This window comes from Corvus hawaiiensis, chromosome 26 (assembly GCF_020740725.1).
Source record: "Corvus hawaiiensis isolate bCorHaw1 chromosome 26, bCorHaw1.pri.cur, whole genome shotgun sequence".
Classification (NCBI taxonomy): domain Eukaryota; kingdom Metazoa; phylum Chordata; class Aves; order Passeriformes; family Corvidae; genus Corvus; species Corvus hawaiiensis.
Window position 1 is genome coordinate 18011587 of NC_063238.1, and position 15976 is coordinate 18027562.

Here is a 15976-nt window from a genome sequence, read left to right on the forward strand (position 1 = left end):
ACGGGGGCTCTGCGCCTGCGCCCCGGGGCGGAGCGTGTCCGGCCGCGCGGGTGTGGCCGCCGCGGGTCGGGGGTCCGGAGGCTCCGCAGGCTCCGCGCTGCAGGTGAGGGTGGGGTCTGGCCGCGCAGCAGGGGCCGCTCCTGCGGCCGTGCGCCGTGTCCCGCGGGGGCTGCGCTCTCGGCTCCTCCGCCTCGTCCAGCGGGAGCCGTGCGGGGCTGGGGCTGCAGGGCAGGGCTGCGGGCGGCTGCTGTCCCAGCCGTTCCTCGTGTGAAACGTCCCCGCAGGTGCGGCCCCACTTCCTGCGCCGGGACACGGAGCGCGCTGCCGGCTGCTGCTGCGGGGATCGAGGAATCGCTGCCCCATCCGCCGTCCCGCAGGTAGTGGAACTCGGTGGAGTTAGAGCTGTAGGCCTGAAGGTTTGAGTCCGCAGTGCCGATCTGTGTGGCGGTGTAAACGCCGCTCTGAAAAGCACTCTCACCTCCGACAGAGGAGGCTGTCGAGAGTCAGCATCGTTCCTGAAAGCCACATGCTGTTCTTTCTGAGCTGCTGGTTGAGTGGGTGGTTGTTTTCATTCTTCACTGTAGTTGCATAATATATGCAAGACAAACCTTAGATAAAGTTCATGTTGTCATAACTTACTCTTCCACTAGGGAAAAGTTTTAAAATGTGAAACCTCTTCACTTTCGTTTACATACTCCTGTTTTCAAAGTACATTAAGTATCCTCAAAGTAATGTGTATTGTCCTGCCTCCAACACTTACATTTATTTTCCTGGGGGGTTATGTCCCTGAAGGTTCGAGTTAAAGATACTTCTGTGGTGGTGCAGGAAGTTTGTTTAGTAAAAGTAAATATAGTCAAGCTTAATCCCAGCTAGTCTTATTTTCAGTTGGAGCTTTAAATTTTAACTTCATATGTGTATAATCACAGAGGTAAGATGTTTCAAAGTGCGTGCAGAACACCAACAAGCATTAGAAGAAAAAGAGGCAGGAAAGATGTTCAAGGAGTAGGAAACAGAGATCTTTTTGTTTATCTGTTCTGGTGTTAGGAAGAATGCAGTTTTGCAACAAGTATGTTTGTGCTAAATATCTTACAATTAATCTATACTGGTTCATTATAGGTGACTGTTAGACTAATTTCAGTTCAGCTATCAAAAGCATAAATCTATTTCTGGTAGGCTGAATAACTAAGGTGTTGTTAAATGTCATCTGCCAGAATTCCAAAGTAGCAGAATGGGTACCACAGTGTTTGTACAGCCTTCTTTTATGCTGAATGTTTCTCCAGAATTGAATGCTAAAGGGAAGCCATAGTGTTAGAAGTAATACAACTGAAATCTCAACTCTACACATATCTGGGATGGAGTTTAATTTTTTTTTTACCTTAATTTGATTTAGGAACAAATGCTGTCATTACATGGTTTCCTAAAGGAAATACCTTCAGGGACAAAGTTAAGGAGTAAGCTACCTTCTATTCCTTCCTCTTTATTTCCTGTGAAAGTCAGAATGCTCTTCCAACATAAGTAACGTATGATCAACGTAGTATTTGTAGATATTAGCTCCTATTAAACCCAAGAAAATTACTTCTGTTCTTAGATCAGTTAGGTAAAGATTAATACTGGCCCCTCCTAGCATGACATTTGAAGGTGTGGTGTGGCTTGTGCAAGCAAGTAGACAGGAAGTAGAATTGCAGTGTGTTTTTTTATAACCTTAAAGGTCTTTTCCATCGACTCTGTGATTCTGTTTGATTTCTTTGGTTTATCTTTAATATTGTTTTAGGTGAGATGCTGTTGCTCAGACATTTTGAAAGGGCATTATTAAGTGTTTGAAGGATTTATGAATAGAGGAATTTTGGGGCTTGGTTGCTGGATCCAAGCTTCTGTTTAAGGAATAGTCTTTAGTGATTTGGATCACTTGCTTCATACTTTGTTCTGTGGTTGAAGGAAGCCTATCCTGTAGATCCATTCCATCTCGTAGATGGATCAAGTGCATGTTCACTCAGTGCTTTATCAAAGGCACAGTTAGGAGGAAGCTGAATTAGTTCTAGTTTCGGCAGTTTGCTTCTGGTACTTCCCCTATCCAGAAGGGTTGTTATAAATTCCTCGTGGCAGGTGATTAGCATATGTGCAATTATCTGATGGTTTCAGGAATTAGCATGACTGCTGTGTGCTTGTGTTCAGAGCCACTGCCTGTGGATATGCAGAGCATGAATGATACCTCCAAGGCGCAGGGAACGCTGAGTTCAAGTAGCTGTTGTGATACAGAAGTGAAGGGCTGCTGACTGGAGAGCTCTTGGTTTGCATATAGAAAGGTTTGAAATACCTCTGGGCTATAGTGAAGGGCAGTTTTGTGATTGTTGGTTTCAAGGTGTTGTTATTGCTTATACTGAGATGTGCTGGACCATTGCGGGACACTGATTTCATGGACTTTTCTTAGGCATCCTTTAGCTGTGTAAGGATGCACAGGTTTGCTAGAGCATAAATAACATTGGGAGCCACTGATTTTGATCTGCTTACTCTAATCCACTGTTACCTTATTGAAAAAAAAGAATTTAATGAATAGGACAAATCCAGTAATCGGGTCTCTGTTCTTATAAAATCTTAAAGGACTTTTCTTGCTGGACTTTTATAATATTTAGTATATATTATTGTCTAACAAAAGCTCTGAGTATCTCTTGAGTAATCTTTACAGTGCTGCTGTCATGGATACATAAAACTGTTGGACCGGTTATTTATTTTAAGAGGAACTGTAGTTCCTCAAACCATATGCCTTCAAACCTCTTGCTTTGATTGAGCTATGGTAATAACAATTCTTGGTTTTAATTTTCTTTCATTTCACGTTTTAGTGCTACTGTTGGTTGAAGGTTTGGCCTTTGGCTGAGAGGCCCAGAGGCAGAGCTCTGTGGTAAGTTACTCTAACTCATTTTTAGGAACTAGTAGTTGTAATGGTGAAGTGTCACAACATCCCTTGAAACGAACTGTAAAAAGGATTAGTCTAAAGCATGTGTTCACCTGCATCTTGTTTCTGCAGTAAAGTACTGCAAATTTTAGTGAGAAAGAAGTTTTTCTTTCTTGTGGGTAATGTTAATTATGTAGTCAGTCAGTCAGTGACTCTACACAGAGAAATTGCAATGAAGAATACACAATTTAAGATACTATTCAGATTGCATAGTTAATAGGTTGTTTTCCATGAAATAATTGGTATAAAGATACTCTGATAAAGCCTATTAACATACATGCAAGAAACACATGTTCCTCTGGTTTGCTGCTCTGTGCTTAAAATAATTGAATTTTGAACTCAGGAGATCTGTACTTCTTAATTTTCTTGTTGAAGGCACAGTATTACCTTTTATAGTTTAGCTCACTTGAATTGAAACATCACCTAAAATACTTTTGTGTGAGGAAGGTGCTGGGAAGAACCAAGGATTAAAGATGTGCTTAAAGGGCAAACACATGTATACAGGATTAAAAAAAAAAAATCAGCAGAAGGATGTTTAGAAATAACTGTTTTGAAGTAATTTTGTGAGCAGGTGTCCTAGAAGTCAAATTAATATTTTCTTTGCAGTTGGTTCTGGTTTTTTTTTAAGTAGAATTCCGAACATGTTCTTTGTCAACGTAACTTAGTGATGGATTTCTATACACGGAAACAAGCCTGACTTGTTATACCAGTGTCCTACCAATTCAATAGAGTATCATAAAGCTTGTGTAAGTAGATGATTCATTTCCCATGCAGAAATCTATGCTTCTGTTCTCATGTACACATATACCTCAGATTTCTTAAATATTAGCTTTTATTTTTGATTGGCATAACCCTCAGTAAAATGAGTGGTATGGTCATTAGGGTTTTATCAGCATAATCTTACTTGTTTAATTCAGAATGCTCTTATTCCTTCCTGCATACAAAATAGTGAATATGAGAATCATGGAGTCATTTAGGTTGGAAAAGACCTCCAAGATCATCAAGTCCAACCTTTAACCTATCACCGTCTTGTGAACTAGACCATAGCACTAAGTGCCACAATGAGTTGTTTCTTGAACATCTCTGGGGGTGGCAACTCCACCACCTCACTGGGCACTCCATTCCAATGCTTATCAATACTTTCCATGAAGAAATTCTGCCTGATGTCCAACCTGAACCTCCTTTGGCACAGCCTGAGGTTATGTCCTCTTTTCCTGTAACTTGTTGCTTTGGGAGGAGGCCAACCCCCATCTGGCTATACCCTCCTTTCAGGGTACAGAGCAATAAGGTTGTCCCTGATCCTCCTTTTCTCCAGGCTAAACACCCCCAGCTTCCTCAGCCATTTGTCATATGACTTATTCTTTAGACTCTTCACCAGCTCTGCTGCCCTTCTCTGGACATACTCCAGCACCTCAATGTCCTTCCTGAACTGAGGGGCCAGAAGTGGACACAGGATTCAACGTGTGGCCTCACTGGTGCCAAGTACAGTGGGACGATCACTGCCCTTGTCCTGCTGGCCACTCTTGTCTTGCTACAAGCCTGGGTACATTTGGGCTTCCTGGCCACCTGGACACACACGCTGGCTCACATTCAGCCACTGTTGACCAGCACTTCCAAGTCCTTTTCTGCTGGGCAGATTTTCAGCCAGTCTTTCCCAAGCCTGTAGTGCGGCATGTGGTTATTGTGACCCAAGTGCAGGACGCGGTACTTGGCCTTAGTGAACCTCATACGACTGGCCTTGGCCCATTGATCCAGCCTGACCCCTCTGCAGAGCCTTCCTAACCTCCAAGGTAGGTACAGCTGTCACTGAAGAAGTGATAGCTGTATCCGTACTATTAGAAGATAAAGCTTACTCTCAAGGTTTTGTGTGATTCTTCAAATACAGAACAACTCAAGCTGCTTCTGGTACTTACCTTGTCAGCACATCAGCTGGACAATTTTTCCAGCTGTGTTGCCTGTAAACAAACTGAAAAGAGGAGCCAGAATTCAGATTTAGAGGTAGAATTTTTAGAGAAGCTGGTTTGTTTGTTTGTTTGTTTTTTAAAATGCAGCGATGAAATTAGGTTGTGGAACAGTCTTAGCTTTTGTAACCTTGTATAAAATGTCTTTTTCCTGTGAGGTGGTCTGTTTCCTCAAGAACTGAAGGGTTACCATGAGATTTTAAAAAATATATATTTATATGCATGTAGCCCAAGATCCCTAGCAATTGTGTTGCTACCAGCCCTATCAGTGAGAAGAAGCATCCATTTGTCATAATTTCATTGTCAGCTTCTTGCAGCAGACATGGCATTTTCTGGCTTTTTCAGTCTGGCACACAGTTGACATAAAATGCTTAAGTGTAGCAAGAAGATTAGCTGATCAAGAGTAGATTTTATTTGCAAGTTTCTCATGGCCTTCCTGTGTTCATTTGGGCCCTGAGATATATAAAAATTATGGATTTTTGGTCTATTACCGTTAGGAGTTCACAGGAGCTAGGAAATGTTCTATGACAGTAAATAATTTCTATCAGAACAGGTTTGAGACTTGTGACTAAAGACAGTGATGCCAAACCCACTTTATTAGTCTTTTTGTCTTCTAATTAGGTACTTCTGCTTGTCAGACTGGATGCACCTGTAAATGAGAATATATCATTGTAATACAGCTCTGCAAGGTTATCTGGGCAAGCCAACTGACATTGCAGCATGGAGAGGATTGCTACAGTCTAGCAGTTCCCCACTGCGCTTTTAGATCATTCTGATAATAGATCTGTCCCTTTCCAGGTAGAATGCCATGTTTGCAGTTTCTGTTGAAAAACAGACAATGACTCAGTTGTTCGATGTGTACCACTTATCTTCACTAGAATCATCACTGGAGTTCAAAGAACATTCTGATCTATAAAACTGGAAAGCAGGACTAGTCCTTGACTTAGATTTTTGCTTTGATACTTACAGCTCAAGCAGAAAGACTTGTCATATTCTTAGTTGACCTAATCATGCTCTTGAGCAGCCTAGACATGGCAGAGGATCTCTTGTGACTGTACATCACTGCAGTTCAGATGCACATTATATACAGTAATTTTCAGTCTTTTCCTGTCCAGATTTTTTTTTTTTTGAGCCTGATATGCCCCTGCAATCATAAAAGCTATTTCAAGAAAAAAGACAACCGAGCTGTCACCTGCACACATTCTGGTGTGCTTTGCCTCCCTTTATGGTGTATGCTACATGGAGGGCAAACAGTTCATAGCTTGAGAAAAACAAGGGTTTTAATTAAATTTGACCAATGTGGAGCACAGCTACTTTAATAACACTAACTAATTAAATAACTAAATCTCTTATGTGTCGTAACTTACTGGCAGTCGAGGCTCATCCTACCACAGCCCAAACAATATAATCTGTCCATCTAAAGTTATTCCAGAATTCCAAATGTTCAAGTAATCCGGTCATCTATCTAGAATATTTTACATTTGGTTTGCCTACTAGATGTGTTGCAGAATGGTATTTCAACAGGTAATGCACTAGTGCAGCCATGATTTGTTTTTGCCATCCTGGAGAGATGGCAATTTGCCAGACTCTGTATTGCATCAAGTCCTCAAGAAGAGGTTGCTTGCTTACCTGGCAGTGACTGATCCTTGAAGATGTTTATCATCTTTAGAAACCCTACTATCCACCTCTCAAACCTTTGGAACTTTTCAGCTAACACGGGCTTTTAGAAGTGAGGAGAATTGAGTGACGCTGGAGTAATTCTTGCTTTCATGCATTTGGCATGATGAGGATTTGTGCAGCATGAGCAGAGCTCCAGCAGATAGTGCTGTTTGAAAGACTTCTGGAGCCTGACTTGACACAGGTGAAGCATGTACGCCCTCTGTAAATTCTGTATGGTATGCAGTGTTGTAAGAGAAGTATCTCTTCTTTATTTACAAAGTTTCACTACCTTAAATATTTCTTTGGATTAATGAGACAACTTTTTCTTTCTAATAAGTGTTTTACTAACTTTGAACATTTATAATGTTACTGAAAATCAGGTTGTTCATAACTTTTTGTGATAAAAGATATCAGTCTTATGGAGAAACATTTTTTTAAGCAAAATAGCAACATTTTTTCTTGAAATGCATTACTGTTACAGACATCCTTAACCTATTAAACAAATATAGATTCCTAATAGTCTCAAAACTTCTGAGGAAGATGCCTTGCATTATTTTTCATCTTGGATTTTTCAAAACTGGAAATGGTAAATATTAAAGGACCATCTTGTGATTTGTGAAGGTTTGCTCTTTGTCTGGATTTTGGGTATCCTCCACTTAAATAAATGCATGTTCTTGTTACAAGTTGTCTTTTATCTAATATGGAACAGTTGTTGCATCTCAAATGAGTATTTGCATTTCAGGGAAGAGTATCAGCCTTTTTATTCTTCCCTTCTCTATGCTAAAGGATGCTTTTTGCACAGCACCTCTTTTGATTAATGTCATGATTTGACACTGGTCAAATGCCAGGCACCCACGAAGGCTGTTCGCTCAGAAAAAAAAAAAAATTACCAAAGGGCTCGTGAGTTGAGATGAGGACTGGGAGAAAACACTCTAAGGGCAAAACAGGTTCAAATGTAAAGGTATAAAGTAAATTTATTATTCATAGAGTCAGAGGAAGATAATGAGAAGTAAAATAAGCCTTTAAAATAACCTTTCCCCCCCCCCCCCCCCAGCCCCTCCCTCTTTCCCACCAACAGCACAGGGAGATAGGGCGTGGAGGGTTTTGGTCAGTTTGCTACTGAAGATCTTTTTCAGTTCCTTCAGGGAGAGGAGTAGGCGTCTTTCTTCTGTTACGCCATGAGTCCTTCCCACGGGCAAAACAGTCTTCCCAAAATTTCTATGGTGTGGGTCACTCGTCCACGGGGTGTAGCCTTTTAAGGATAGGCTGCTCTAGTTTGAAGCAAGGGCTCTCTTTCTTTCTTTCTTTCTCTTTCTCTTCTCTGTCTATTCGGGTCTTCCACTGGATCACAGCTTCTTCTGGCATCCACCCGCTCCAGTGTGAGCACTTTTCCCACGCACTGCTAGTGGATCTCTGCATCCTCCATGGACTTTATGAATTACTGGGGGACAGTTTGTTTCACCATGGTACTCACCACGGCTTGCAGAGGAATTTTGGCTCTGACGCTTGGAGCACTTCCTCCCCCACCTTCTCCACTGACCTTGGTGCCGCCATGTTATTCTCTCTTACATCTCCTCATTTCCTCTTCTTCTCTATCTAGAAGAAAAACTGCTGCATGTAGGTACCATTGCCAACAAGTTCCACTAAATCAAAGATTTTTGCAGTATCCCACAGCACCGAGAAGTTGATTTCGTCTAGGTTCCGTGTCAGGAGTTGCTTGCCATCTTTCCACTGTTGGTCACACGGCCCCGCCGCCACTGTGTGGGCAGCACCGGCTGCCGTGACACTGGCACTGTTTACCACCTCTCTTCATGCGAGGTGCCGGGAAGGAGAAGCTGCCACCGCTGCCTCTGCCCTTGTGCCCACGGCGCGACGGGCTAAGGGCGCCAGGCAGGCAAGGCTTGCCACAGGCTGCGCTGAGATGGCGGCGGCCGCGGGGCATTGCCACCCCTGGAAAAAACTGCACAGCCGCTGTTTTGATTTCCTTCTTAAATGTGTCATCACAGAGGCGCTACCAGTTTCTCTAATTGGGCCAGCAGCATGTCCATGTTCAGCCATCAGAGATTGGTTCTGCTGGAAGTTTCCAGCAACTTCTCACAGAAGCCACCTCTGTGTCCCCCCCACACCCCCCCCCCCCGCTGCTACCAAAAACCAGGCCGTGCAAAACCAATACACTTAATCTGCTCTTTTCCCACATTAGATGCATAGTAGGAAAGTTGGTGACATGGACGAGGGGAGGAAGTAACAGAATTGATGTGTTCATGTGAGAAAGTACTTGAGATGTACAATAGGTGTGAGTACACACACAGACAAAAAGGGGAAAAAGCTGACCATATTTTTTAGGTTGACTGGATGCTATCCGTCTACCAGGGATTTTGGAAATACTACCTTAACAAAAGAAATGTGGCTATGAGTGTTTTCAAGGACTCTTAGTAAGGAGGAGTTTTACGGAACTCAAAGCAAGAAAATTTTGACTGGTTTGAAAATGCTTCTCAGTTCAAGTTTAAATTCTGTTGAGTTTCATGAAAACCCTTTCTATTTGCTGTTGCAGCATCAGTGGGAGTTAAAGCATCATTTTGTCAGCATCAAGTTGTTTGTCTGGAAACTGTCATTAAGGAGTCATGTACTGGTCTGCTCTGGATTCCATGGGAAAGGCACTGACTGTAAATGAGCTCAGTCTGGCAGCCAGGAAAGCAATAGGGAATGGAAAATACTAGTATAAAAAGAGAACCAGGAAAAAAGGGGCAGAGTGCTTTTAAGAGGTGTACAAGAAGCCTCAGGAATATTCCCTTAGACTCCACAATGTTTTCTTTCTCCTACTTTCTGTTTGTTCTCTGTCTTTTCCATGTTCCTTTCCCTTTTTGCCTCTAAAAAATCGTTCATTTTCATGAAAAGTCTTAAGAATATAGTAAAAGGAAGAAAGCTGAGTTGGGTTAAGTATAGCTTTATATTCAAATACATTGCATGCATATGTTGCAAGTGAGCTGACTAGATAGAAGGAGATACCTTTCCTTCTGCCTTGGTCTGTTTGATGTCTCATGCTCTTTTAAGATAAATTAATCCAGATGGATACCTGGTCTAGACTGTGAATTTACTGGAGAGAAGGCAAACCTGAAACTAAAGAGGCATGGGAGCTTCCAGGGTAGGCTGCTTGTGGAAGGATTTGGAAGTTTTAGTCTCTTAAGTCAAGGACAATTGTACTGTAGAGGTTTACTTCCCCAAGAGTTGTTGGAAATGATCAACTCTATCCTTGGTGTATAATTATGGAGGTTTTCTTTTTTTTTATATATATATATATATATATATATATATATATATATATATATATATAAAAATATATATATAAAATCTGCTGCTCAGACCTTCTTGGGCGTGCAAATGCATGTTATACCAGTGTGGGATTCATAACTGATAGTCGAGTTGTTTCTGTGGGTTTGTAATATCTGCTGGTCTTAGTTCCAGTGGAGAATGATTGAGGTACTTAAAGAGAAAAATGTAAGAATGTGTTCAGTTATTCCTTTATTTTAAATGAATCTTCAGAAAGAACAGTTCCCCTGACTTGACTTCAAAGTGTTTATCCTTATTGTTAAAATTTGTAGTTGTTTTTGTAGATTTACTACGGCAAGATCACCTGTTACCTGCTTAAACTCCTTTTCTAATTCTGCCCTGCTTATGGTTTCAGCATTTTGTTACAAAATTTTGGTAGAGGAGTATATAATAAGATTTTTCCTAAGTCATGGAATTATTAATAATATCTACAATATAAGATACTGGCATTCACGTGCACTTTTGGATTTCATTTAGAGCTTGTGAAGTTTTATTGTTAGCAATAATATAATTGTTTGAGGTATATCCCATTTTTCATTTGGTTCCACAAGCATTTTAAGAAACCTGATCTTGTTTTTTAAGTGCAGATTTTGAAATTAATTTTTATACCTGTATGGTATAAAGAGTGTGACAGTAATAATGCTGTAATGTTGGTACATCATAAAGTGTAAAATTTGCATTTTAAACCTCAAATCATCACTTCTGACAAGCTCACACTTCTAGTGTCCAGTTAGAGAGTTAATGCATTGTGACAATCCTATTGTTTGCTTTTTAGTCCATTTTAATGATGATTTCTCTTGCTGCTTTCTAGTGTGACAGATGGCGGCACAGTGTGTGACAAAGGTGGAGCTGACTATTGCCTGCACCAATCTCTTGGATAAAGATGTTGGTTCCAAGTCAGACCCTCTGTGTGTGCTTCTCCAGAACACAAGTGGTCAGCAGTGGTATGAGGTACAGCCTGATGCTTCTCACAAATCTGTGAAAAACACGTTCTGAATTGTTGGACATTTTAAAACACTACAGCATATGATTTCATTAAAATATTTTAATTTTATACCAGCACTTCTGAATACTTTTTGTTAGATTATGTCTCTAACAGTTACATGGGCAACACATTAATAATCATTTGCCATTAAATAGAAACAACTGTCTAATTTTTAGCACTGTTCCCCAGCCATGTGTGGACCAACACTTCTAAGTGCTTAAATGTGCTTTTATAAATACAGTACTCCAAAACTAGGGTCTCATCCTGGTTTTGACAATATAGGATTTTATGTTGGTCTTCCCTGTGCAGAAATAGGTCCCACCTTAGAGAGAGTGATGAAAAATAGGTCAGGTATCCCTAACTTAGAGCTGTGGGTTTTGCAATATAATGTGTATATATAATACTTTGTAATGTAATTTATCTTTGATGAAAGGTTTGTAGAAAGATACTCCTTTGTACTTTAAGAACTTTTGAATGTATTTAATAATACAGTATTTGATTTGCTTGCAAGTTTAGTTTCTGAAATATTGGATAAAATGGTATCTTTCTAATTTCAGGTTGATCGCACAGAAAGAGTTAAGAATTCCTTGAACCCAAAGTTTTCCAAGAAATTCTTAATTGATTATTATTTTGAGCTTGTTCAGAAACTTAAGTTTGGAATATATGACATTGATAACAAAACCTACAATCTGAATGATGATGACTTCTTAGGAGAATTAGAATGTACACTGGGACAGGTAAGTATGCAGATGATTTCCCTTAGAATTAAGTTACTGAAAATCAAGCCACTTCTACCTTAAATTTATCACTATGTTCTTGTGTAGTTGGAGTAGTCTTAAGTTGAATAGGATTCCCTTCATTTGTTTTTTCAAGCCTCAGTTCAGTGTATATACATTTTATTTGCAGAAGGTCTTGAGATGATGCCCTGAAATGTGCCCTAGGTTGGATTGTGGATTGTCAATGAGCACAAAGTTGTAGTAATTGCTGTTTATTTATTCTAATACTCAATTTCCTATTTTTATGCTCCCAAAAAAGAGAATCAGTGTTGAACAAAATATGAGCATTCACAAGGGCCATATTATCCTTATAATCTGCTTTCCACTCAATGCAAGCAGTGATCCTAGTTCTTCCAGCTGTAGGTTTACTTCTATTTCCCAGTCATATTCTGCTATTGATGCTATCATAATTGTGCAGCTTCTTTTTAACTTGTTCTTTTGAATAGACCCTTCAAAGTCATTTGGGATTTTTCCTGCCCTGTATCCTAAGTATTTTTATTTTAAGTGCATTATAATGTTAGGGGCATTGTGAACTGAAGTTCAGTGTCAATTAAAAATTAATCATTCGTTTTTAAAGTAAAGAAGGACCTATAGAATGGACACACTTCTGAGGAAGCATTTCCTGAATAGGGTAAAATAAAATCAGCTGGATACTGTGCAGGGGAAGGCTGATGTTTTTTTTGAGTGGCAGACATTGTGTTTATAAATCTGTTTGCTGAATGCATTTATGAAATATGCCTTGCAGGCATTTCAAAGGTATGTATGGGAAACTTAACAATTTGTAGTTGGAACCCAAGGTATTACCTTTGTCCATGTATGTGTATTATGTTACTAGAAGATATTTTATTTCTTATTACTCCTGAAGCTCTGCATGTGTTCATCTGCATATGTATTTTCAAAATTTTGAAGTGTATCAAGTATTACCTATTTATTTGTAGAAGATTATGGGAAGGAAATGTAATGCTGTCATCTTTACAATAAAGGAAAAATTCCTAAAATTAAATACCTCACTAACTTGTTTAATTCCTTTGAAAATCTATTAATTTGTGTTAGTGATGCTTGATACTCAAATTTTGTCTTGGCAGATCGTTTCTACCAGGACTCTAACAAAACCATTAGTACTTAAAAATGGCAAACCTGCTGGGAGAGGAAGCATTACGGTAAGACAGTTAAGAAATAAATATCTTCAGAGTTCATCCTTAATTGTTTCTGGGTTTTAATTTTAGTTAGTGGCTTGAATGCAGTGAGTCTATTCTATAGTGCCGTAAAAAGCACTGTAAAGCATCCACCTTCTGTATTGTAAGTCCCATTGCATACATCATTAGGGCATCCAGTGGGCTACTGTTTGGGGCATATCTTTGTCAGTGCCATCATTTATGGTAAATAGATGGAATGCAATCCCAATGTCAAATCAAATTGTCCCTCTCTCCCCTCACCCCCCCCCATTTTTTAATGCTTCATTTACAAGAAAACATGGGGGTTTTTTAGTGGACCTGTCATAGGAATGCTGTGAATATGAGATAACTGTGTAATTCTTGAATAAAACTAAGTATTTTGTTTGCCTACTTAGATTACAGCAGAAGAAGTAAAAGATAACAGGGTTGTTGTATTGGAATTAGAAGCAAGGAAACTGGACAATAAGGTATTTAAATGATTGCTGTTTCTTTGATAAAGTAGTAAAATCAGAGTCTTGTCAAAGCAGGAAACATTTGAGTATTCATTCTCATTTTTGCTTAAAAAGTAAAATCCATTAAGGTTTTACTTACACTAGAAAAGAAATTGAATTAAGATTGCTACAGAGTAACTTCATGGACTGTTTTGAAATGAATTGTAATGTATTTCTAAGTAAGATAAATGCATTTCAGGGGTAGTCTGTGAGCAACATGCTCCCATTTTACTGTAAATCTTTACATTTATTCATAAATATAAGGGAGTTTTGGTATATCCATTGGTTGGAATGGCTGTATAAATGGCTGCCCATTACCTCTTTGAAATAAATGGCAAAGACTGTACTTGGTGTTTATAAATTTGTTATTTTAAATATAGGGCTGGCTATAGACAGACTTTTAAAAACAAATTTAGAAAAATAATAAAAAAATGTTTTTATTTTTACCCTTTGATTTAATGATCCTTTTTTTGAACTGGATTAAATCCTTAGTTTCCTGTCTATCCATTATAGTACTTATTGGTATAAGTATTTTCTTGCTTGAACTGTCAGGTATTTGATATGTGGACATTTTTATCCTAAATTCAAGGACATTCCCCACATTCTTTTTCTCTTTCACAGATGGTGGTATAATCAGACTTGCATTTCATCATCTAAAGCTTTTATTCCCTGAATTTACTTTTTGTTACTCTAAGTGTGTGTGTTAACTAGAATTTAATGGTATGCAAGCTACAGGCTGTTCTGAGATAATTGCATGTTATTTAAATACAGGATTTTTTTGGAAAGTCAGATCCTTATCTGGAGTTCCACAAACAGACTGGAGATGGAAACTGGGTGATGGTTCACAGAACAGAGGTAGGATATTTTCAGTTAACAACAAATTGGTTAAGGTTATTTAATTTCCAGTGTGTCACAGCATGAGAGATACAGTGCCTTACCAAAAGAATTTACTGGCCTGGGAGCTGACATGCAGACTAGTTAGAAGTTGCAGCATCTCTTCCACTGATTTTTCTAGGAAATCTACCTTATTCTCCTTACACTGATTTTGATTTATGGCATTCTGTTTGGAAGGAAAACACTTTTTGGTTTTTTTTTTAACTTCCAGCAATCTAGGAGAAAACAAATGTTTTGAGAAAGAATTGCGTACTCACACAGGGACATTTGTCTCAGTTCTACCCCCTGCTAGGGTAGGACTTGGGCATTCCTGACTCTGCTGTTCTCAGGAATGTGTCACCTGGCTGTACCCTTTACTAGTGAAAGTAATGGTGCTGGATGCCTGCATAGCAAGGGCAAGCCAAGGAGAATGCAGAGTGAGGGAATACGTGCTTGAGCAGCAGCAGCCTTTCGCCCAGGAGGAGGTGTAGGGGCCTTGTGACAGCAAGTACCAGGCTAAGAGTAGTTTCAAAATGTCTCACTGTAGTGGCAGCTCAGGGCCCAGTCACAGCTGAGGTGCTGTGCCCATTGAAAGTGGTGACTCTATTTTTTGAAGTATGGATATTGAAGAACTATAAATCCTTTTTGTCAGACTTACAAAAATAGCTTCCCTCATGAGGTGGTTCTTCTGCTTAAGGTGTATTTTTTCTATGATGATTTCAGTCATTAACTTCAGTAATAAATCCAGAATTTGTTGTTTCAGCCTAGAAATGTCTAGTGGATTAGTTCTTTATGTTACAGGTTTAAAAAAAGTCTTTTTGTTACTAACTACTGTTTTTATTGATTTCATTTTCAAGAGAGATTTCTTTCTCAACACTCCTACAGTGCTGGAAGTATTACTATTGTTAGGTGTTATTAATTAAGTAGTGCATGTTATGTGTAGTTTCTTGTATTTTTGTAAGATTATTATTTGGTTTATCAGGTATATTTATGGATACTTAACAGTTGACAAATTTTGAAGATCCTTCAGTATTATTTGTAAATAAAACTTAGTGTTCAGCTTGTGAGACCTTTTATCCTAATGCACTGTTTTTACTTTACTACACTGTGAATTTCTTGAGGGCATATTTCCATAAATGACATTTCAGAATAAATAATAAGTGGGAGTGAATTGTAATCTCCAGAGCACTGATGTATTTAGAAATTCCAATGTATTATTTTTCCATACGTTCTTGGTAACTCATGCCTTAATATGTGTGTGTATGTATATATGTGTGGTTATTAAAAGAAAGCAACCAGTATCTTATTTATGTAATGATAAATTTAATTTTTTGCAGTGCACTAGCTGGAGGATATAGTACGTGACAGTGAAGTCTAGCAAAATATGGAGCTGAAAGAGACCATCTCTTTGAGCAATGGTATTGCATGTTGAGAGTAGTTTGTTTCTATCCCATATATATTAAGATTTGGAGTGCATTGACAGCAGCATTAGTCAACTTTTGTTTTGCATACAAAAATCATGGCATGAAGGTATGATCCATTATGATGACTGCTTTCCACCCTTGTGAACAATGGTGTTCTGCCTTTTTTTTTTGTTTTTTTCAACAGGTTATTAAAAATAACCTGAATCCTGCCTGGAGGCCTTTTAAAATCTCTCTCAATTCTCTGTGTTACAGTGACATGGATAAGTCAGTCAAGGTAATGTATATTAAATGTGTGTATAAATTAATGCATTAAAAACTAAAATATGTAATAAGGGGATGAAGTGTTATTCTAGGT

At 39.0% G+C, this 15976-nt stretch overlaps 1 protein-coding gene across 6 annotated transcripts in view; it reads left to right on the forward strand.

The window, feature by feature from the left end:
- The first annotated feature begins 4 nt into the window (after positions 1–4).
- The window catches only part of CPNE3 (copine 3), a 31699-nt gene continuing 15727 nt past the window's right edge, over positions 5–15976 (forward strand). Inside the window, exons 1-9 of one of the 6 annotated variants that reach the window (XM_048287103.1) lie at positions 13–103; positions 285–377; positions 2838–2896; positions 10709–10848; positions 11440–11619; positions 12744–12818; positions 13229–13300; positions 14096–14179; positions 15806–15895. In XM_048287103.1, coding sequence (XP_048143060.1) covers positions 10717–10848; positions 11440–11619; positions 12744–12818; positions 13229–13300; positions 14096–14179; positions 15806–15895 — 633 coding nt within the window. In that variant the 5' untranslated portion in view covers positions 13–103; positions 285–377; positions 2838–2896; positions 10709–10716. Of the gene's footprint in view, positions 104–225; positions 378–2837; positions 2897–10708; positions 10849–11439; positions 11620–12743; positions 12819–13228; positions 13301–14095; positions 14180–15805; positions 15896–15976 lie in introns of those variants that run through there. The other 5 variants (XM_048287106.1, XM_048287107.1, XM_048287104.1 and 2 more) reach the window with 5 other exon arrangements.